Here is a 23,834-nt window from a genome sequence, read left to right as displayed (position 1 = left end):
AAAAAACGATGAGTTCATGTCCTTTAAAGGGACATGGATGAAACTGGAAACCATTATTCTCAGCACACTGACATAGGAACAGAAAAGCAAACACCACAGGTTCTCACTCATAAGTGGGTGTTGAACAATGAGAACACACAGACACAGGGAGGGGAACATCACACACTGGGGCCTGTCAGGCGGTGGGGGAGCTAGAGGAGGGATAGCAGGGGGTGGGGGGATTGGGGAGGGATAGCATTAGAAGAAATAACTAATGTAGGTGACTCGGGGCCGGGGGGAGGCAGCAAACCAAGATGGCATGCTCATACCTGTGTAACAATCCTGCAAGATCTGTACATGTAACCCAGAACTTAAAGTAAAATAAAGAAAAAAGGAAACTAAACAAAACAAAAAAAACAAAAACAAAAGAAACAAACCACCCTGGAAAGTGGTTTGTTCCCAGTAATTTGAAACATTTAAAGAATGGTTAAATGAGCACCTGACACTTACACTACAAACAGGAATAAGACAGTCTGCGTTACACATCATTGCTTTGAGAAGATAAATTTTAATGTCAATTTTCAATCTTTAAAATCTTTAATTTTATTTTGGAAAAAAATCCTCAATCTTAAAATGATCATGGCAAAGAAAAGAAAGGATTACAGTCCTTTTGCTTTTTCAAATAACAAACATGGAAATGAATTCTTATGAACGTCAACAGTCAATGCAGTGTGGCATATTAAGAATTGACTTTCATATAATGGCTAAGTTTAGAGAGATTACATTTCATGAGAAAATATTTCATGCATTTTAATGGATTTTCTATTCTGTTTTGGGCAACGGTTGTTTGTGTCTTTTAGCGTATTCTCCTTCCTGTCCACATATGTGGAATCTGCCTATTCCCTTCTCTTCTGAAATAGTTTAAAAAACTCAAAGAGAACGGTCTGGGCTTTGCACATCCTTAGTCTGATAGACATTTCTCTGGCTGTTCACTTAAATAGATATTACCAGCTAATTAAATAAACTACCTCTCTCGTCAGCCAGAAATTAACAAAGGCTTAAAAATTAGCAAACAAAGGCTCTGTTTTGCTGTGGCCTTATGTGCTCACAGTCTTATCTTAAAGAAAAAATATTTTCATTATACAGATTAAAATTAACTTTGGCAAAAATTGAAATGCAGGCAGGGAATTTTTTTGGTTCAACAACAGAAACCAGCAAAAGCAAAGATACAGTAATAATGAAAAATTTCCAGTGTAGAGATGTAAATACAATAATTGACACAGCCAGGGATGATTAATGAATAAAATGTTGAGGGATGATCATTTGAATACAGGATATTAATACTTTTAAAAACCATTTTTCCAATTACTTTCGTATAAATATATATATATCTGTATAAATAAGGTGTCTCTAAATACATATATCCGTATAAATAAGGTGTCTCTGAATAAATATATATATCCACATAAATAAGGTGTCTCTGAATAAATATATATATCCGCATAAATAAGGTGTCTCTGAAAGGTACAGATCTGGCGTCACGATCATGGTGATAGACAAATGGTGGAAAAGTCCTGGTATCACGATCATGGTGGCAGACACACGGGACCTTCTCTACCTGCAGATGGGTGAGGTAGCACTGACCCTGCAGTGTTCCCGGAAAAACACTTAGGCTGAATTTAAGCATGAGGACATTTTCAGACAACTTTAGGGTACAGACCATTGAGCCGGACAGCTGACCTGTCCTCTAGAAACAAGCCCATGTCCCCACCATCATCGACAACAACAAAAAGGTGAGGAGACACTTTGGGTTCAAAAGAACTAAAGAAATGTAGCTACATTCTCCTTTTACTCTTTTTCAGCCCAAAATGTCTCTTCTCCTTTCAGTTGTGTGATTTGTGGTGACATGGGCTGTCTGAAGGAGACAGGTCAGTTGTGCCGCTCACTGTTCTACATTCTGAAGTTGTCTGGAGATTACCTCAGGCTATGAAACTCGGGCTAAGTGTTTTCAGAAAGAACATGGTGTGGTTCATACTCTGCACTGGCAAGAGTCCCGTGTGACACGTTGTCTTAGTGTGGGAATATGACCCCTATCCGGGAGACCAGGTGGAGTCCTACCACCGTCATAGTAAGAAACCTACTGTCCATGTCCAAAGTCAAGCAAACATGCTCTTCTGCATATAAAAAAATGGCATATGTATAAGCCTGGCATGTGTAATAAAACTCAAGATAAGCTGTATATGTTGAATACAATATATCCAGTGAGTACCAGAAGACTTCAGGCTCTTCTGCTTCCACCAGCTCCATGCTGAGCCTAAAAAAGGAGGAAAAACCAAAGAATAAGTCAGAAAAAATAAGACACCGCAGAGCCCCAACTAGATTTCATGGGTAGCACAAGAAAGTGGTTGATACAGAAAAAACATAGATCTACTAATGACGTAACAAACTATTGCCTTATGCTGGGATGGACAAGAGTAGGGGAGAAAAGAATAAAAGAGAGAGAGAGAGAGAGAGAGAGAGAAAGTAAGCTCAGTGAACCGTCCAGGTGACTCACTGATGAGGGAGTAAAAGGACACTCTGAGTCAGTACCCTCAGGACACACAGCGTACACTGATCATAAAAACAAGTATGGTCAACCTACAGCAGTTAGTAAATGGGAAGGAAACCTAAGTATCTACTGCAATGAAAACCAACAGCGACGTTTGGAGGAATACTTCAGGCTTCATTGAAAAGATGGTATCGATATTGTCAGCCCACTCTGTTTTCCGTGGACCTGGCGTCTCCAGGTGTCAACACAAAATTAGCTGTTCACAGTTGCTCAAAGTTACCTGGGGCACAGTGGGCCTTGGTCTTCTTCCTCTTCTCGGTCCTTTTTAATCTCTGCAATAAATTCAGATAGGGACAAAGTTAGCCATTGCCCTACACCCATAACAGTCCACTGTCTAATCCCTGCACAGGGACCTCAGACTCCTCAGCTTGAGAACAGGATAACGTGAGAGAGAGACTTCAGGAGGTCTCAAGGCCAATCATGATAGAGATTCCTTGGTTTGTGTCTCAGAACCAATGGTGAAACGTCCCTATTCTGGTAGACCATTATCCCTTTATCCCAAGTTTGTACAAAAAGTTATGCCAAGTTTGTACAAACAGGAAAGAATCTCACAGACATGCTTGTGAAACAAAACTCATGAGGAACTTGGTAGCTGGCAAGAGACATTTAATTCAGATTGACAGACAACTCATGGGCATGTGCTGCATAGCTTGGTGTGAGTTTGCAACAGCTGCCTTGGGTTTCAACGTCCTGACAGTTGGTCCAGGGTGCCACGGGCATGGACTGAGACTAGAGAGAGAGCAAAGCTCACTGACCCACCCCATGCCCGTGCTTCAGACTGGAATCCGGAGTGACTGAAATCTGCACTGATGAATAGGTTCAGCCCACAGTGATGACAACTCTCAGCGCGGCCAGGGGAGCAATGCACAAAGACTATGGGGTCTATCTGGGACACAAAGTGGAGCTTTACCATTTTCACAACAGAGTACTCACTGTCTATGTCATGAGCCAAGTTGACCTGCTGTTCCTCTGAGTGCAAGTTGGTCCTGTAAAGCTCATTGAAGGCAAATGTGCCAGGAGGAATTGAGAGAGTCGAATAATCTTCATCCCAGGACTCCTGGGGGGCTTCCTCCTCCACAGACTCCTGCAGATTCCTGATGAGCCAGGCAGGACAGGGATGACAGAAGATTAAACCAACATGGATTAGACAACAAAGTCTCCCAGCTGATCTGATGGAAGTCAGAATGGAGTGGTCACAGAAAGCAAAGGCATTTTTCCTTCAAGAGAAAAAAAACTATCGCTTCTAAATGCAGGGTGGAGGGCGACTACCCTGGGGACAGAGCACAAATGAGCAGCATGTGCTCAGTGCATGTGCCACAGATGAGCCACTGCAGGCCACACAGACTCTCCCTGTAAACTCTCATCACGACTTGCAGCACGAGAACTAACACGGGGCTTCAACCACCTCACGTAAGTTGTGTTGAATTTTACATGCGGCATTCAAGTGGATACAGCTCTTGAGGCACTTCAGACACCCAGATCTGGTGTATTAAGGGCCTCCTTTTTCCAGTATTTTGATATAATATGTCTATGTTGTAAATTTCTTCTCTTCACAAATCCTAGCAAACACACTCACAACAAATGGGCAGAAAGCATATATGTGTCTCTCCCTGGGTTTAAACACAGTGGGGAGAACAGGCAAAACCAGGAAATCCCTGTTTGCTGAGTTCACCTGGCTCATCTGATTGCAGGTTCCCATCTAGGGAGGAGTCAGAAATTAAAATCTATACACGTGCCACAAATCACCCACAACATTGTCCTCTCTGCAACACAGCGTGGCTGCCATGGGAACCAGAGAGAAAGACAGCAGCTGGTATTCCTTACACTGGGCAGAAAGGAGCCGAGAAGAAAAAAGACTCAGTTATCCCTGCATAATTCAGACACGGTACTCAGCACATACAAAGAACCACAACAGCTGCCACATCCTGTGTCAAAGTTGGGTTGAATTGAACATATTGTGGCCAAGGGAATACAGGCTTTTGGCCCATGGGAGACGCCAGAGAGGGTGTGCTTCTAGACCTTTTCCATACTTTACCACCCATTACTTGCTCCGGCTTCTTCAGTGTTACCTGGGGGCACGTGATTCCTGGATGTTCTCAGCCTCCATGACATGAACATCTTCATCCTCGTCTTTGTCGTTTTCTGCAAGTACAGATGTGTTCGTTCAGTTATTTCCCATTTCACACTCTGCAGGGACAGTCAGCCCAATGTGCGCAGGGACATGAACATCTGTGTATGGGTCCCTGTTCTACTGAAAGCTCTCATGTTTTCTCTTTAACAAAATGCCCTGGCATGGTTTCCTGATCCACGAGGCAATGCATTTCGGCTCAGGAGGCTCACCATCAAGATGAGGTCGAATGTTGAAAAGACCTTCTGCTCCCACATCACTGGAGGCTTGTGCAGCCTCTCTCTGGACTTTGGCAGCTGTCCCCGCCATCCCGACACAGATCTGATTCCCAGGGACAGGCTTGGCGTCCCATCACAGCTCATATTTACAACCTATTTCTTTCTCTTAGGAGAGGATAAACAAACTTGTCCCACAATCCTCTGCACATCAGGTGACTTCACAGGCCCTCCAAGTGGCTTCTGCTATGTTATTCAGGGACATTCTCTCCATGGGGAATGCTCCTATCTGAACCACTTCCTACCACCAAATGCCCACACATCAAGTGCTTTCTCCAACACCACACAGCGAGGGGCTTTATCTCATTGTGATAAGCGGTCATAAGTGCTCACACATTTGAATGCTTCAGACACTGCAAGATGTCTGCCTTTGCAGATGGGGAGAGAGAAATTTACCTGCCTTTGCAGATGGAGGCAGAGAAAGTCAGGAAGAAGAAATCAATTGCTCCCTGACAGTTCCTAAGAACACTGCTGAAGATACAGCCTGGGACCTTCATTCTTAGTCCAGAGCTCTTTCCACTCCAACAACTGCCCTCCTGCCACAGCTTCCTTCCTGTCCTTTACAACTGGACAGATGCTGCCTCCTGTTCCAAAGACCACAATCCATCACAAAAGGAGGGACATTTGCAATACGGTGACCTCCAAATCCATGGGTTTCCCATCTGTGTTCTCATTCAGAAAGTCCTAGTCATGTTATGGCCACATATGTTTCATGGAAGAAAACACCACTGATAAAACTGTCATTGTGGAATTATGGAGGTCTGGAGCCTCTCCTAAGGCCATAAAAGAAATATGCACCAAGACTAATAAAGTTTCCCTTATGCTAGACACAGTAGAATGAAGAACTAACAGGCAGTGTTGGCCGGGCGTGGTGGCTCACGCCTATAATCCCAGCACTGCGGAAGGCCGAGGCGGGTGGATCATGAGGTCAAGAGATCGAGACCATCTTGGTCAACAAGGTGAAACCCCGTCTCTACTAAAAATACAAAAATTAGCTGGGCATGGTGGTACGCGCCTGTAGTCCCAGCTACTCGGGAGGCTGAGGCAGGAGAATTGCTTGAACCCAGAAGGCAAAGGTTGCGGTGAGCCGAGATCATGCCATTGCACTCCAGTCTGGGAAACAACAGCAAAACTCCAACTCAAAAAAAAAAGAAACTAATAGACAGTGTTTACTCTGTGCCAACAACTGTCCCGGGAGAGTTACAAGAAATAGGCCATCTAATTCAGTGCAGCAATTGACAGAGGTAGGCATTATTATAGTATCCTATGAACAGATGACAAAACTGAGTAACAAACAAAAGAAGCAACTTGGAGGGAGCTCAGGAGACTGGCCCAGGGTCCCTCCTCTATGCACTGCTGCCTTCACAAAGTCATGGGTGCCATCATTCTTCCTCTTTACCAATGAGAGCCTCTGCAAAGACAGCAGGACGTCCCTCTGACCAGAGTAATCTCTGCTCTTGATGATGCCACTTACAGATACCACAGGGTATGTAAGGAGCAGAGTCCTCTTTAAGCTCCCTGTAGCGGGTATAGTGTGCTACCATCGCATGTCCCCCAGAACAGAGCTTTCCCTACTGAGCCTCAGCAGAAACCGGAACCGAATGAAGTTCAGCAGCCTCAGACATTTAGAACAACAGACTAGATGCTACTTGTCTGCGGGATCTTAGGTGGTACAGAGAGGATTCCTGTGAACATGATTTAGCCTCTTCCTGAGAAAAACAGGTGGCTCTGTGCCTTTGTCAGAAATCAACAGCTGAGACTTTACCCTCAGTCCCACACCCACCTTACTGCAGATGTGGAAAAGTTGCTACATAACTTTGGCCTCTCTCGTCCACCTTTAAGAAAATGTTAAAATACCCATTTATATTTTCCTAGATGTATGGTAAAAATGAAATTAATTCTGATGAACAGAGCCTTTAGTTTCTCACAGGAAACACAGAACATTGTTCAGCACTTTGGTGACGGTGAACCTATGAAGCTTACTTTCCGTCTTCAGCCTGCAGCCCGGGTAGTCTTGACTCATAAGAAGTTTATTTTTGCTGTCTCTGTACTTCTGTTCCTCCCCGTGACGTCTCCGATCTTCTGTAAACAAATTCAGAAGAGCAGGTCACATTAAGCAAATCGCACTTCACACAAGACCAAATCAGTGTCTAGTTATAGAACAAGGATGAAAAATATTCTCCGTTTCAGAATGTGATATTCTGAAGAGAATTTCTACTGGTCCCTAGATTAGGTCACCCTAGAAGTAGATGAGCCTGCTTTTCAGATCCATGGGACAAAATCTCCCTTATCTGCTAGATCTTAATCACGTATCCTCTCACCTAAGTCAGCACAAACAATTAAAACTTTGTCCCCAAAATCTTCAAAAATTGCCCTAACTACTTTCCAGAAGCATTGCAGTAATACTGATTTATCTCGTCATATATGATGGTTAGAGAAATTTATAGAGGAGAATGGACTGACGGATGAATTCTAACAAGCTTTACATAGAAAAGAATCTGTGGAGCCAGCACAGTGACGCATGCCTGGAATTGGAGCAATTTAGGAGGCCCAGGAAGGGAGATCACTTGACCTCAGGAAGTCAAGACCAGCCTGGCCAACATGGTGAAAACCCACCTCTACTAAAAATACAAAAACTAGCCGTGTGATGGTGTCCACCGGGGATCCCAGCTAACAGGCCGAGTCACGAATACAAAAGTACTCCCTGCTCTTGATGGTGCCACTTACCGATACCACAGGTTGTATAAGGAGCAGAGTCCTCTTTAAGTTCCCCACAGCAGGTACTGTGTGTTATCACCGTGTTTACCCCAGTGTCCCCAGAACACTGCTTTGCCTACTGGGCCTCAGCAGAAACCGGAACCGAATGGAAGTTCAGCAGCCACAGACATTTAGAACAACAGACTAGAGGCCACTTGACTGCGGGACAACATTGCAGCAATACTGATTTATCTCATCATATGTGATGGTCAGCAAATGGTTAGAGAAATTTACAGAAGAGACTGGACCGACGGATCTATTTTTAATAAAATGCTAAGGTACCCATTTATATTTGCCTAGAAGTATGGGAAAAATTCAATAAATTCTGATGAAGAGAGTGTTCAGTTTCTCAGAGAAAAGACAGAAGATCGTTCAGCACTTTCATGATGATGATGAACCTATAGAACTTCCTTACCTTCAATCTTCAGCCGGCAGCGCATATAGTAGGCCGCTTGCCTCATAAGAACTTTATTTTTGCTTTCTCTGTATTTCTGTATTTCACAATCTTGTCGATCTTCTGTAAACAAATTTAGAAGAGCAGCTCACATTGAACACATCACACTTCACACAAGACCAAATCAGTGTCCAGTCACAGCACAAGGACATAAAATATTCTCAGTGTATAAATGTGATATTCTGACTGGAATGTTCTATTGGACCCTAGATTAAGTCACCTGAGGAGTAGGTGAGCCTGCTTTTAAGACCCATGGAACAAAACCTCTCTCATCTGGTAGATATTAATCATGTGTCCTCTGACCTAAGTCAGTGCAACCAATTAAAACTTTTCCTCCCCAAACCTTCAAAAATTGCCCTAACTACTTTCCAGAAGGGTTGCTTCAATACTAGTTATCTCATCATATATCATGGCCAATGAATGGTTAGAGAAATTTATATAGGAGACCGGACCGACGGATGAATTTATCAACCTTTACTGAAAAAGAATCTGTGGAGCCAGCATGGTGGCTCATATCTGGAATCCAAGCAACTTAGGAGGCCCAGGCACGCAGATCACCTGACCTCAGGAGTTCAAGACCAGCCTGGCCAACGTGGTGAAACCTTGCCTCTACATAAAACACAAAAATTAGCAAGATGTGGTGGTGCCCACCGGGGATCCCAGCTAATTGGCTGGCTGAGGCACCAATACCTCGGTACTCCCTGCTCTTGATGGTGCCACTTACAGAAAGCATAGGTTCTATTAGGAGCAGGGTCCCCTTTAAGCTCCTCACAGTGGGTACTGTCTATCACCGCGTTTCCCCCAGGGTACGCAGAACACAGCTTTGCCTACTGGACCTTTATCAGAAACCGAAACTGCATGGAAGTTCAATAGCCTCAGACATTTAGACCAGCAGACTAGATGCTATTTGTCTGTAAAATCTTACACGGTACAGAGAGGATTCCTGTAAACATGGATTTAGCCTCTTGCTGAGAAAAACAGGTGGTTCTGTGCCTGAGTCAGGAATCAATAGCTGTGATTGGAACCCCAGTCCCACAGTCCCATAGTCCCACACCCACCTTACTGCAGATGTGGAAATGCTGCTAAATATTTTGGTGTCTGTCTTCCATTTTAACTAAATGTTAAAAATACCCATTGCTATTTTCTACAAGAATGGGAAGGATGAAATAAATTAATTTTGATGAAGAGAGTGGTTAGTTTCTCGAGACAAGACAGGACATCATTCATAACTTTCGTGGTGGTCAGCCTATAGAACTTACTGCATGTCTTCGGCCGACAGTTCAGGGAGTAGTCCACCTGACTCATAAGAAGTCTATTTTTGCTGCCTCCGATATTCGGTTTATCTTCCTGCTGGGACCAGGATTTCTCAATGCCTTCCGGAATGTTCAACTCAGTGTTTCTTCTGGAAAAAGGCCTGCCAGATGTCACCTTGCTGATGTTTCGGGAAGAACACAGATAGCCAGGGACTGGGGAGAAGAAACCCAAACACATGATGCGTTAGAAACTGGTGACTTCAAATTGCTTTAATTGGAACTGAGGGATGTCACTGACATCACTGGCTATCGATTTGAAGATGTTGTTTCCCCGCTTTTACTCTTCTCATCTCCACTCTTGATCTCATTAAAGTCAACTTGTCTTAGCTACTTAGTCACCTTGAAGCCAGGACATAAACACTTCTACCTTTATCTTGCTTATGAGTTCTGCAGGATCTTATATGATACAGAGAGGATTCCTATAAATATGATTTAGCTTCTTGCTGAGAAAAACAGGTGGTTCTGTGCCTGTGTCGGGAATCAATAGCTGGGATATTAACCCTAGTCCCACACCCGCCTTACTGCAGACGTGGAAAAGTTGCTAAATGCTTTGGCCTCTGTCTTCCATCTTTAACAAAATGTTAAAATACCCATTGCTATTTTCCTAGAAGTATGGGAAGGATGAAATTAACTCTGAAGAGAGTGTATCATTTCTCAGAAAGAAGACAGAACATTGTTCAGCACTTTCGTGACAGTGAACCTAGAGAACTTACCTTCCGTCTTCAGCCGGCAGCCCAGGTAGTAGGCCACTTGACTCCTAAGAAGTTTATTTTTGCTGTCTCTGCCTTTCTGTTCATCGTGATCTTTTCGATCTCCTGTAAACAAATTCAGAAGAGCAGGTCACATTAAGGAAATCACACTTCACACAAAACCAAATCAGTGCCGGGTGTGATGGCTCACGCCTGTAATCCCAGCACTTTGGGAGGCTGAGGCGGGTGGATCACGAGGTCAAGAGATTGAGACCATCTTGGTCAACATGGTGAAACCCCGTCTATACTAAAAATACAAAAAATTAGCTGGGCATGGTGGCGCGTGCCTGTAATCCCAGCTCAGGAGGCTGAGGCAGGAGAATTACCTGAACCCAGGAGGCGGAGGTTGCGGTGAGCCGAGATCGCGCCATTGCACTCCAGCCTGGGTAACAAGAGCAAAACTCCGTCTCAGAGGAAAAAAAAAACCTGTGTTCCGTCATAGCGCAAGGACGTAAAATATTCTCAGTGTAAGAATGTAATATTCTGACAGGAATTTTCTACTGGTCCCTAGATTAAGTCGCCTCAGAAGTAAATGAGCCTGCTTTTCAGATCCGTGAAACAAAATCTCCCTGATCTCGTCCATCTTTATCACATATTCTCTGACCTACGTCAGTGCAAATAATTAAAACTGTTTTTCCCCAAAGTCTTCAAAAATTGCAATAACTGCTTTCCAGAAGCATTGCGGCAATACCAATTTATCTCAGCATATATCATGGTCAATGAATACTTAGAGAAATTTATATAGGACACTGGACCAAGGCATGAATTCTAACAACCTTTACTTAAAAAAGAATCTGTGGAGCCAGCCCAGTGTCTCATGACTGGAATTCCAGCCTTTTAGGAGGCCCAGAAGGGCAGATCACTTGACCTCAAGACTTCAAGACCAGCCTGGCCAACATGGTGAAACCCCGCCTCTACTAAAAGTAAAAAAATAAGCCGGGTGCTTTGGTGCCCACCAGAAATCCCAGCTAATGGAGAGGCTGAGGCACCAGCAGCAGGGTACTCCCTGCTCTTGATGGTGGGTGCCACTTACAGATACCACAGGTTCTATTAGGAGCAGGGTCCTCCTCGAGCTCCTCACAGGAGGTACTGTGTGCTATCACTGTGTTTCCCCCAGTGTTCCCAGAACACAGCTTTGCTTACTGGGCCTCAGCAGAAACTGGAACCAAATCGAAGTTCAGTACCCTTAGACACGTAGACCAAAAGACTAGATGCTACTTGTCTGCAGGATCTTATATGGTACAGGGAGGATTCCTGTAAACATGATTTAGCCATTTGCTGAAAAAAACAGGTGGTTCTGTGCCTGTGTCAGAGATCAATAGCAGGGATTGTAACCCCAGTCCAACAACCATGTTACTGTAGACGTGGAAAAGTTGCTAGATACTTTGGCCTCTGCCTTCCATCTTTAACAAAATACTAAAATAACCATTTCTATTTCCTACAAGTATAAGAAGGAGAAATTAATTTTGACAAAGAAAGAGGTTAGTTTATCAAAACAAGACAGGACATTATTCATCACTTTCGTGGTGGTGAACCTATAGAACTTACTGTAGGTCTTCAGCTGGTAGTTCAGGAAGTAGGCCACCTGACTCAGAAGAAGTCTATTTCTGCTGGCTCTGAAAGTCGGTTTGTTTTCTTCCTGCCGGGAGCAGGATATCTCAATGCCTTCTGCAACGTTCACCTCTGTGTTTTCTCTGGAAGGAGGCTTGCCTGATGCCACCGTGTTGACGTTTGGGGCAGAACACAGATAGCCAGGGACTGGGGAGAAGAAACCCAAACACACGATGCGTTAGAAACTGGTGACGTCAAATTGCTTTAATCGGGACTGAGGGATGTCACTGACAGCACTGCCTATTGATTTGAAGACGTTGTTTCCCCACTTTTACTCTTCTTATGTCCACTCTTGATCTCCTTAAAGTCAACTTGTCTTAGCTACTCAGTCACCTTGAAGCCAGGACATGAACATTTCTACCTTTATCTTGCTTCTACGTTTTGCAGGATCTTATATGCTAGAGAGGATTCCTGTAAACATGATTTACCCTCTTGCTGAGAAAAACAGGTGGTTCTGTGCCTGTGTCAGGAATCAATAGCTGGGATATTAACCCTAGTCCCACACCCGCCTTACTGCAGATGTGGAAAAGTTGCTAAATACTTTGGCCTCTGTCTTCCATCTTTAACAAAATGTTAAAATACCCTTTGCTATTTTCCTACAAGTATGGGAAGGATGAAATTAACTTTGAAGAAGTGAATGTATCATTTCTCATAGACAAGACAGTTCATCACTTTCGAGACAGTGAACCCAGAGAACTTACCTTCCGTCTTCAGCCGGCAGCCCAGGTAGTAGGCCACTTGACTCATAAGAAGTTTATTTTTGCTGTCTCTGCATTTCTGTTCTTCATTGTGATCTTTTCGATCTCCTGTAAACAAATTCAGAAGAGCAGGTCACATTATGCAAATCACACTTCACCCAAGACCAAATCAGTGTTCAGTCATAGCACAAGGATGTAAAATATTCTCAGTGTAAGAATGTGATATTCTGATGAAAATGTTCTAACAGGCCCTAGGTTAAATCACCTGAGAAGCAGATGAGCCTGCTTTTCAGATCCATGGGACAAAGTCTCCCTCATCTGGTAGATCTTAATCACATATCCTCTGACCTAAGTCAGTGCAAATAATTAAAACTTTGTCCCCAAAATCTTCAAAAATTGCCCTAACCACTTTCCAGAAGCATTGCTGCAATACTGATTTATATCATCACATATCATGCTCAATGAAGGGTTAGGGAAATTTATAATAGGAGACAGGACCAAGGATGAATTCTAACAACCTTTACTTAAAAATAATCTGTGGAGGCAGCCCGGTGTCTCCTGCCTGGAATTCCAGCATTTTAGGAGGCCCAGACGGGCACATCACTTGACCTCAGTTGAAGACCAGCCTGGCCAACATGGTGAAACACCGCCTCTGCTAAAAACACAAAAATTAGCCAGGTGCTTTGGTGCCCACCAGGGATCCCAGCTAATTGGGAGGCTGAGGCACCAGTACCAGGGTACTCCCTGTTCTTGATGGTGCCACTTACAGATACTACAGGTTCTATTAGGAGCAGGGTCCCCTTCAAGCTCCTCACAGGAGGTACCATGTGCTATCACTATGTTCCCCTGGTGTCCCAGAACACACCTTTGCCTACTGGGGCTCAGCAGAAACCAGAACCAAGTAGAAATTCACTAGCCTCAGACATTTAGACCAACAGACTAGATGCTACTGGTCTGCAGAATCTTATACAGTAGAGAGGATTCCTGTAAACATGATTTCACCCTTTGCTGAGAAAAACAGGTGGTTCTGTGCCTGTGTCAGAAATCAATAGCTGGGATTTTTTTTTTTTTTTTAAGATGGAGTTTCGCTCGTTACCCAGGCTGGAGCGCAATGGCGCAAACTCGGCTCACCGCAACCTCCATCTCCTGGGTTCAAGCAATTCTCCTGCCTCAGCCTCCCGAGTAGCTGGGACTATAGGCGCACGCCACTATACCCGGCTAAGTATTTTAAGTAGAGACAGTGTTTCACCTTGTTGACCAGGATGGTCTCGATCTCTTGACCTCGTGATCCACCCGCCTCAGCCACCCAAAGTGCTGGGATTATACACATGAGCCACTGCGCCCGGCCAATAGCTGGGATTTTAATCCCAGTCCCACACCCACCTTATTGCAGACATGGAAAAGTTGCTAAATACTTTGGCCTCTGCCTTACATCTTTAACAAAATGGTAAAATACTCATTTCTATTTTCTGCAAGTATGAAGAGGATGAAACTAATTTTGATTAAGAAAGTGGTTAGGTTCTCAAATTCATCACTTTCATGGTGGTGAACCTGTAGAACTTACTGTAGGTCTTCAGCTGGTAGTTCAGGAAGTAGGCCACCTGACTCAGAAGAAGTCTATTTTTGCTGGCTCTGAAAGTCGGTTTGTTTTCTTCCTGTTGGGAGCAGGATTTCTCAATGCCTTCCGCAACATTCACCTCTGTGTTTTCTCTGGAAGGAGGCTTGCCAGATGCCGCTGTGCTGACGTTTGGGGCAGAACACAGATAGCCAGGGACTGGGGAGAAGAAACCCAAACACACGATGCGTTAGAAACTGGTGACGTCAAATTGCTTTAATCGGAACTGAGGGATGTCACTGACAGCACTGCCTATTGATTTGAAGATGTTGTTTCCCCGCTTTTACTCTTCTCATCTCCACTCTTGGTCTCCTTAAATTCAACTTGCCTTAGCTACTCAGTCACCTTGAAACTATGAAATAAACACTTCTACCTTTATCTTGCTTATAAGTTTTCCAGAATCTTATATGGTAGAGAGGATTCCTGTAAACATGATTTGGCTTCTTGCTGAGAAAAACAGGTGGTTCTGTCCCTGTATCGGGAATCAATAGCTGGGATATTAATACTAGTCCCACACCCGCCTTACTGCAGACGTGGAAAAGTTGCTAAATGCTTTGGCCTCTGTCTTCCATCATTAACAAAATGTTAAAATACCCATTGCTACATTCCTGGAAGTATGGGCATGATGAAATGAACTTTCAAGAAGACAGTGTATCGTTTCTTAGAGACAAAACAGGACACTGTTCATCACTTTCATGATGGTGAACCTAGAGAACTTACCTTCCGTCTTCAGCCGGCAGCCCAGGTAGTAGGCCACTTGACTCATAAGAAGTTTATTTTTGCTGTCTCTGCATTTCTGTTCTTCATCGTGATCTTTTCGATCTCCTGTAAACAAATTTAGAAGAGCAGGTCACATTAAGCAAATCACACTTCACACAAGACCAAATCAGTGCCCACTCATAGCACAAGGATGTAAAATATTCTCAGTGTAAGAATGTGGTATTCTGACAGGAATGTCTAACGGGCCCTAGACTAAGTTGCCCTAGAAGTAGATGAGCCTGCTTTTGATCCATGGGATAAAATCTCCCTCATCCGGTAGACCTTAATCAGGCAAAAAATTAAAACTTTTTCCCCAAAAATCTTACAAAAATTGCCCTAGATACTTTCCAGAAGCACTGCTGTAATATTGATTTATCTCATCATATATCATGGTCAATGAATGGTTAGAGAAATTTATACAGGAGACTGGACCGAGAGATGAATTCTAACAACCTTTACTGAAAAAACAATCTATGGAGCCACCATGGTGGCTCAAGCCTGGAATCCCAGCAATTTAGGAGGCCCAGGAGGGTGGATCCCTTGACCTCAGGAGTTCAAGACCAGCCTGGCCAACAAGGTGAAACCCTGCCTCTACTGAAAATACAAAAGTTAGTCAAGTGTGGTGGTTCCCACCGGGGATCCCAGCTGATTGGGAGGCTGCCGCACCAGTACCAGGGTATTCCCTGCTCTTGATGGACCCACTTACAGATAACACAGGTTCTATTAGGAGCAGGGCACCCCTTAAGTTCCCGACAGCTGGTACTGTGTGCCATCACCGTGTTTCCCCCCAGTGTCCCCAGAACACAGCTTTGCCTACTGGGCCTCAGCAGAAACCAGAACTGAATGGAAGTTCAGTAGCCTCAGACATTTAGACCAACAGACTAGATGCTACTTGTCTGCAGGATCTTATATGGTACAGAGAGGATTCCTGTGAACCTGGATTTAGCTACTTGCTGAGAAAAACAGGTGATTCTGTGCCTGTGTCAGAGATCAATAGCTGGGATTGTAACCCCAGTCCCACACCCACCTTACTGCAGAGGTGGAAAAGCTGCTAAATACTTTGGCCTCTGTCTTCCATCTTTAACAAAATGTTAAAATACCCATTGCTATTTTCTGCAAGTATGAGGAGGACGAAATTAATTTTGATAAAGAAACTGGTTAGTTTCTCAAGACAACACAGGACATCATTCATCAGTTTCGTGGTGGTGAACCTATGAACTTACTGTAGGTCTTCAGCTGGTAGTTCAGGAAGTAGGCCACCTGACTCAGAAGAAGTCTATTTTTGCTGGCTCTGAAATTTGCTTTGTTTTCTTCCTGCTGGGAGCAGGATTTCTCAATGTCTTCTGGAATGTTCACTTCTGTGTTTTCTCTGGAAGGAGGCCTGCCAGATGCCACCGTACTGACATTTGGGGCAGAACACAGATAGCCAGGGACTGGGGAGAAGAAACCCAAACGCATGATGGGTTAGAAACTGGTGACATCAAGTTGGTTTAATCGGGACTGAGCGATGTCACTGACAGCCTTGCCTGTTGATTTGAAGATGTTCTTTCCCTGCTTTTACTCTTCTTACCTCCTCTCTCATTCTCTTTAAAGTCAACTTGTCTTTACTCAGTCACCTTGAAACCAGGAAATTAACACTTCTACCTTTATCTTGCTTATGAGTTCTGCAGGATCGTCTATGTTAGAAGGATTCCTTTAAACATGATTAGCCTCTTGCTGAGAAATACAGGTGGTTCTGTGCCTGTATCAGGAATCAATTGCTGGGATATTAACACTAGTCCCACACCCGCCTTACTGCAGATGTGGAAATGTTGCTCAATACTTTGGCCTCTGTCCTCCAGTAGTTTGTTAACATATTTTAACAAAATGTCAAAATACTCATTTCTATATTCCTAGAAGTATGGGTAGGATGAAATTAACTCTGAAGAGAGTGCATCGTCTCTCAGAGACAAGGCAGGACACTGTTATCACTTTCGAGACAGTGAACCTAGAGAACTTACCTTCCGTCTTCAGCCGGCAGCCCAGGTAGTAGGCCACTTGACTCATAAGAAGTTTATTTTTGCTGTCTCTGCCCTTCTGTTCTTCATCGTCATCTTTTCGATCTCCTGTAAACAAATTCAAAAGAGCAGGTCACATTAAGCAAATCACACTTCACACAGGACCAAAACAGTGTTCGTCATAGCGCAAGGACGTAAAATATTCTCCGTTTCAGAATGTGATATTCTGAAGGGAATGTTCTACTGGTCCCTAGATTAGGTCACCCTAGAAGTAGATGAGCCTGCTTTTCAGATCCATGGGACAAAATCTCCCTCATCTGGTAGATCTTAAGTCACATCATCTGACCTAAGTCAGTGCAAAAAATTAAACCTTTGTCCCCAAAATCTTCAAAAATTGCCCTAAGTACTTTCCAGAAGCATTGTTGCAATACTGATTTATCTGATCATATATCATTGCCAATGAATTGTTAGAGAAATTTATATAGGAGACTGGACCAAGGGATGAATTCTAACAATCTCTACTGAAAAAAAGAATCTGTGGAGCAGGCATGGTGGCTCATGCCTGGAATCCCAGCACTTTAGGAGGCTCAAGCAGGCAGATCACTTGACCTCAGTAGTTCAACACCAGCCTGGCCAACATGGTGAAACCCTGCCTCTACTAAATATACAAAAATTTTCCAGGTGTGCTGGTGCCCATCGGAGATCACAGCTGATTGGGAGGCTGAGGCACCAGTACCAGGGTACTCCCTGCCCTTGATGGTGCCACTTATAGATACCACAGGTTCTATTAGGAGCAGGGTCCCGTTGCAGCCTCTCATAGTGGGTACTGTGCGCTATCACTGTGTTTCTCCCAGTGTCCCAGAATACAGCTTTGCCTACTGGGCCTCAGCAGAAACCGGAACCAAATGGAAGTTCAGTAGCCTCAGACATTAAGCCCAACAGACTGGATGCTACTTGTATGTAGCATCTTATATGGTACAGAGAGGATTCCCGTAAACATGATTTAGCCTTTTGCTGAGAAAAACAGGTGGTTCGGTGCCTGTGTCAGAAATCAATCGCTGGGATTTTAACCCCAGTCCCGCACCCACATTACTGTAGATGTGGAAAAGTTGCTAAATACTTTCGCCACTGTCTTCCATTTTAAGTAAATGTTAAAATACCCATTGCTAGTTTCCACAAGTATGGGAAGGATGAAATTAATTTTGATTAAGAGAACGGTTAGTTTCTTGAGACAAGACAGGACATCCTTCATCACCTTCATGGTGGTCAACCTATAGAACTTACTGTAGGTCTTCAGCTGGTAGTTCAGGAAGTAAGCCACCTGACTCAGAAGAAGTCTATTTTTGCTGGCTCCAATATTTGGTTTGGTCTCTTCCTGCTGGGAGTAGGAATTCCGGATGGTATCTGGAAAGTTTGCCTCTGTGGTCTTCCTGGAGCACGTCCTGCGAGATATCATGCCGACGTTTGGGGCACCACAGGTAGGGCCAGGGACTGGGAGAAGAAACGCAAACACATGATGGGTTAAAAACTGGAAATCAAATAGGTTTCATCAGGACTGGGGGATGTCAGGAACTCAAATTCTTAACTTACTGTTGAGAAAAACTCGATCCCTCCTCACAGCACTTTAGCTAAGGTCCTTAACCACAAAAACAAGGTTGAAAATGCTTGAGCTGAGAACTGAAGGAGCTGCCTGTAGCTCAGACTCTGACAAGAGTGAGAGAGATAGCGGCCAGTGTCCCAGGTAACCGTCTGCTGTTGCAATAACAGAATTAAAAGCTGGGCGTGTCATGGAATCTTAGGAGCTCTTCATTCCAACTGCCCAGGGTTTGCTAAAACACAGGCCTCCTGGTCTCACCTGAGGTCACAACAGATGGGGACCATTACTCTATAAGTCACTCTCAGTATTTGTGTACCGTTGTGACAATGCCACAGTGCCATCTCATTCCCAATACATCTAAGCATGTGCCTCATTTTTCATCTCTTATGTGTATAAAATCATCAAGGCAGAAACAGTTTCCCAACACGTGATACTTCCTTAATGCTACTCATGAAGTCAGTCATGTTAAACATGTGAGTCCTTCTCACATGTTAAAATAGAATTTAAGGCTTTTCCACAAGTTTAAGATATCAATCTATTACACTGCCATGATATCCTCTGAGTCTTCTGCAGTTTTTTCTGTATCCACTAGAAAGTCAATGAGTAACTCATTTCTTAAAAATATTTTCTTTCCTGGCTCAATATTCTTCTTGCTGCATCCCATGGTTATGCTGATTTAGTTTTCTTACTGGCAGCTGCCAGTACACTAATGTTTGTGGCAGTAGAGGCTTTTCATTACAATTAAGACCAGTGTGACATATCTATGTCCAAAGCTTCCTCTAAAAAACAGCCTTAAATTCTGTTTAATGTCACTGAACACTACATCTCATACTTGTCACTTATAGATGTCATTCTAGTCCCAGAAGAGCTCTTTTCAAGGTGTCACATCATTGAAACCATTTCTATAGAGATCTCCTGAAAGCATGTGTGACCATCTATCTTGGGAAGTCTTGGAAACCTGGTATGATTTTGTTGTTTTCATTTCATTTTTTCCATATATTGAAAATAACAGGGCCATGAGCGGTTCTTACGAAAACACTGTTTGACAGATATTTTTCTGAGTTGGTCTAACACCACTGATGTGTGGGTGCATCCCACTAACCAAACATGGCAAGATCAAGGTGATGGTCAGGGGTGGTTGGTGGTCCTCAGTGTTGCTGTGCAATGGAAGGTGAATTTGAGATGAGAGGAACGAGTAGGGAAGAGTGATCCCCTGAACCACCCCCTCACTTTCTCAGCCGTCATCTCCACCTCGGTTTTCTGAGCCTGGGATTTGGAAGACTGTTCTGTAGCCCAAGTCTCCTATGTTTGGCTGCTGGGCTTGCCTGAGTTGAGGGTGCAATGGGTGTGACCCTGGGCTGCCCAGCATTCATGTAAAAGTCAAGGAAGGACTGCCTCAATCCCATTGGAAAGCGTGCCTCTCTGCAGCCCCCACCATCCTCCAACTACCTGTAGGGATACTGCGTGGAAATATATCAAAGGCTTTACGTAAATGTATGTTCTGGTGTCTGGGAGGCCTGACATTCCGTGGCAGAATGAAAATCTGTCCCGTTCCTTCATTTTAAAACTGATGAAGCTGCAGGTTCACAAAGTTATGTGGCTTACTTGCAAGGTCACACAGAGATGAGTTTTGAGCACTGCTAATAAAAGCAATCACAACAATTATTCCACAGTTATTCATGGGATCCCTGTCATTCAGTAAATATTCATATCATCATCCAGTCATTGTTTGTTGACCAATTTGTATCAGGCATTTTGGTCAAAACTGTGTACATATTTGGACAGCGTATCTTCATCATCTGCTTCAAAGTAATGCTGTTATCCTAAGAGTCAGATAAGAAACCTGAGAAGAGAGTTAGCAAATCATGAATTTGGCCATATTTCCATTGTTTAGTGTCTGTGATCCTGGATGAATAACCAGAATGAGTCAAAGGAAAAGTATTCATTCCTGTACCATTTTCCAGGACAGAGGGGTGCCCTCCTAGAGTATTGGGCCCAGAATTCATTAGTGTCTGCAACCTTGCTTTAACAGCATGGGAAATATCCTCTGTTACCTGGCATTTCCCTGGAACTTTGGAATATACAAGAGAACTATGAGACTTGGTCTTCCCTTGACTATATTTAATTCTCTCTTCTAAGGTACACCTATGATTTTCACTAAGAATTTTGCTTTTCTTCCTTCCTTTTTTTGAGACAGTCTTGCTCTGTCACCAGGCTGAAATGCAGTGGTACAATCTCAGTTCACTGCAACCTCTGCATCCTGGGTTCAAGCGATTCTCCTGCCTCAGTCTCCCAAGTAGCTGGGACTACAGGCACGTGCCACCATGCCTGGCTAAGTTTTGTGTTTTTAGCAGAGACAGGGTTTCAGCATGTTGGCCAAGATGGTCTTGATATCCTGACATCATGATCCACCCGTCTCGGCCTCCCAAAGTGCTGGGACTGCTGGCATGAGCCACTGCACCTGGTCAACTTTTGCCTTTTTATAACCACAATGTATGTTTTATGAAGAAGATTTTACTGATAGCTCCATTAAGAAAGAATAACTATGAGCTATGGTTTAGGTTTTATGCCCTGGACTTACTATTTTTATGATTTGAGATTAAATTCTCATGTAAATAGAAAAATACTTATTACTAAAAGCAAATTCCTTTTTTGATTGTTTTTTTTTCTTTTTTTGAGACAGAGTTTCGCTGTTGTTACCCAGACTGGAGTGCAATGTCACGATCTCGGCCCACCGCAACCTCCGCCTCCTGGGTTCAAGCAATTCTCCTGCCTCAGCCTCCCGAGTAGCTGAAACTACAGGTGCGCACCACCATGCCCAGCTAATTTTTGTAGTTTTAGTAGAGACGGGGATTCACCTTGTTGACCAGGATGGTCTCGATCTCTTGACCTCGTGATCCACCCGCCTTGGTCTCCCAAAGTGCTGGGATTCTAGGCGTAAGCCACCACGCCTGGCTGAAGCACAAACTGTTGACTTTATCTTTGTCCCCATCAGTGCTGCTCATTGTCTCCCAGTATGACCTGGCCATGCCCCTGCACTTACCCTCATCTTGCTCAACCATCTCCATGCACAGTCCAATTCCATCAGTGATTCAGGCTCCTCCCAAGGCTCCCTGAAATGGGTACAGGTAGCAGGATATCAGACACATTCCAGGCACAAAAGTAACCCATATCCTAAGGCAGGCAGTTGTGTTCCCACTTCCCTGAAGTTGGCAGTGATGTCCTAGGACGGGAAGAAATACTTTCCCTTGTTAGGGCTCTATTCTTCATGTAGCAGGGCCTCTGATCTAGTGCACACAACTGTCCTACATGTGAGTGAACTTGCTAAATTTCTTATTTCTCACTAGGTGGCCAGAATACATTTGTAAGACTTCCTTACTTACCCATGTCTGCTGAAGTCTGGAATCTTACCAGCATGATTTCTTTTCTTGTAAGGGGCACCTCAGGGAAGATTGGCCCCATTGCCATGCAAAGAGAGGTAAAGTGAATTTCTACTCAAAGAAACCTTGAATTTGAAACTAGGTCTTCCACTGTTTCAAAGCTGGACTGTAGGTCCAAACGTGTACATATTTAGACATAATATCCTCATCAGAATCCTCAGGCATGTGTCCTCAAGGGCTTGTATGTCTGCTGTATTCAGCATAAAGTTATTTCTCATTATGGCAAGTTATAATTAATTTGCCAGAATTTCATTCATTATCAAGATAAAGTTATTTATCATCATGGCAAGGACAAATTTAGAAGACTTATTAAATTTACTTCTTTGTTTGCCCAGCTGGAAACAGTCAATAGCTACTGATATCATCAGTGTCTTCTGAAAACCTTGGCTGTGTTAACTGCTTTGACTCAACATGGAGCAGAGGTATTGGTGCACTGTACCTCAGGATGCTGAAATATGGCTGAAGTCCAGGATCACTGGCCCAGGCCATACACTGAGGTCATCTCATGCAGCATTGGCCACTGGTTCCAATGAACCCACCATGACTACACTTCTCATCAATCACCAGTCACTAGACTGAGAATTGTGTGAAAGCGGGGATCCTATTTTACTCACCTCTGTGGTCATGGTTCTCAGCTAAGGGCCCAGCACAGAGGGGTCTCTCAGCAGTGTTCATCCATGACTGAATAAAATTGATTACAAACCTCCGACCCTTTCGCCTACATTTCTGTCCCCAGTGTCTACTAAGGATTCTCCTTCCCTCAGAATGCTGCAAATCCCCTTCTCTAGAGAGGTGCCTGCCCTATACCGTCCCTGCCCCAGGATCCTCTCCTGTGGGAGCTTGAAGGAAGGCTAGCCTGTTCTGAAATTTTTTTTTTTTTTTTTGAGGCAGAGTTTTGCTCTAGTTACCCAGGCTTCAGTGTAATGGTGTGATCTCAGCTCACTGCAACCTCCACCTCCTGGGTTCAAGCAATTCTCCTGCCTCAGCCTCCCAAGTAGCTGGGACTACAGGCACGCACCACCATGCCCAGCTACTGCTTTTGTATTTTCAGTAGAGATGGGGTTTCGCCATGTTAACCAGGAGAGTCTCGATCTCTTGACCTTCTGATCCACCCGCCTCGGCCTCCCAAAGTGCTGGGATTATAGGTATTAGCCACCAGGCCTGGCCAATCTGAAAATGTTCTCTTATGCTTCCCCCGTCATTAGGAGCAATGTCCTTTGACATACCCTTTCAGCCTCCGGGCTGCCACAACACCTCAGTTGGTTAGAACTACTGTATCTTGTTGAAATGATGTTTCTGTTCTTCCACTCACTGGCTTTTCTTTGGAGACATTAAATAGCTGAATCCCAAGTGCTTAGCACAGTATAAAGAAAATTAAATACTCAATAAATATTTATGAGAAACTTCCCTCAACTGAAGGTGCAGAAGAATAGTAAAGTATCACTGCTTCACATACAAGCGAGGGACACTTACTCTGGCACCTGACCTAGGGCAGAGCTGTTCGGTGTTAAGAATGAACACCTCCAACCCTTCTCTAAGCACGGTTATTCCCTCGAACCCACAGTGACCTGAAGAGCATCCACTGCTACGGCAGCCCCGAGGTCAAGGCTCCTGGGTCTGAGGGAGGGGGGCTCACGGTCGCATCCTCCCCCTCCTGGAGTTGAAGCTGTCCCTCACTATAAACCAGCTCTGATCTACCCTATGGCTCTCCCTGGCCAGAGGCAGGAGATTCCTGTGGAGTAGTTTCTCTCTCAGTCCCCACTGCTCAGCTCATGCTGCTTCCTGAGAATTTAAGTGATCATAGGCATTGCCCATTTCCCCTGAGGCTTCTGTCCCAGTTTGTCCTTATTCTCC

At 44.1% G+C, this 23,834-nt stretch overlaps 1 protein-coding gene across 11 annotated transcripts in view; it reads right to left on the bottom strand.

Moving 5' to 3' along the window:
- Window positions 1-527: 527 nt before the first annotated feature.
- Window positions 528-23,834, bottom strand: part of LOC128928137 (NBPF family member NBPF11-like) — a 31,644-nt gene continuing 8,337 nt past the window's right edge. For 7 of the 11 annotated variants that reach the window (XM_078333671.1, XM_078333667.1, XM_078333669.1 and 4 more), the window contains 16 exons: window positions 21,584-21,653; window positions 18,228-18,434; window positions 16,947-17,051; window positions 16,170-16,379; window positions 14,908-15,012; window positions 14,137-14,346; window positions 12,576-12,680; window positions 11,812-12,021; window positions 10,228-10,329; window positions 9,461-9,667; window positions 8,163-8,264; window positions 6,974-7,072; window positions 4,657-4,729; window positions 3,521-3,681; window positions 2,808-2,859; window positions 528-2,293 (listed from right to left, as the gene is read on the bottom strand). In XM_078333671.1, the coding sequence (XP_078189797.1) occupies window positions 2,050-2,293; window positions 2,808-2,859; window positions 3,521-3,681; window positions 4,657-4,729; window positions 6,974-7,072; window positions 8,163-8,264; window positions 9,461-9,667; window positions 10,228-10,329; window positions 11,812-12,021; window positions 12,576-12,680; window positions 14,137-14,346; window positions 14,908-15,012; window positions 16,170-16,379; window positions 16,947-17,051; window positions 18,228-18,434; window positions 21,584-21,608 (2,217 nt within the window). In that variant the 5' untranslated portion in view covers window positions 21,609-21,653 and the 3' untranslated portion in view covers window positions 528-2,049. Of the gene's footprint in view, window positions 2,294-2,807; window positions 2,860-3,520; window positions 3,682-4,656; window positions 4,730-6,973; window positions 7,073-8,162; window positions 8,265-9,460; window positions 9,668-10,227; window positions 10,330-11,811; window positions 12,022-12,575; window positions 12,681-14,136; window positions 14,347-14,907; window positions 15,013-16,169; window positions 16,380-16,946; window positions 17,052-18,227; window positions 18,435-18,533; window positions 18,580-21,583; window positions 21,654-23,834 lie in introns of all 11 variants that reach the window. The other 4 variants (XM_078333675.1, XM_078333677.1, XM_078333676.1 and 1 more) reach the window with 2 other exon arrangements.

Source organism: Callithrix jacchus, chromosome 8, assembly GCF_049354715.1.
Source record: "Callithrix jacchus isolate 240 chromosome 8, calJac240_pri, whole genome shotgun sequence".
Classification (NCBI taxonomy): Eukaryota; Metazoa; Chordata; class Mammalia; order Primates; family Cebidae; genus Callithrix; species Callithrix jacchus.
This window is presented reverse-complemented; position numbering and strand designations above follow the sequence as displayed.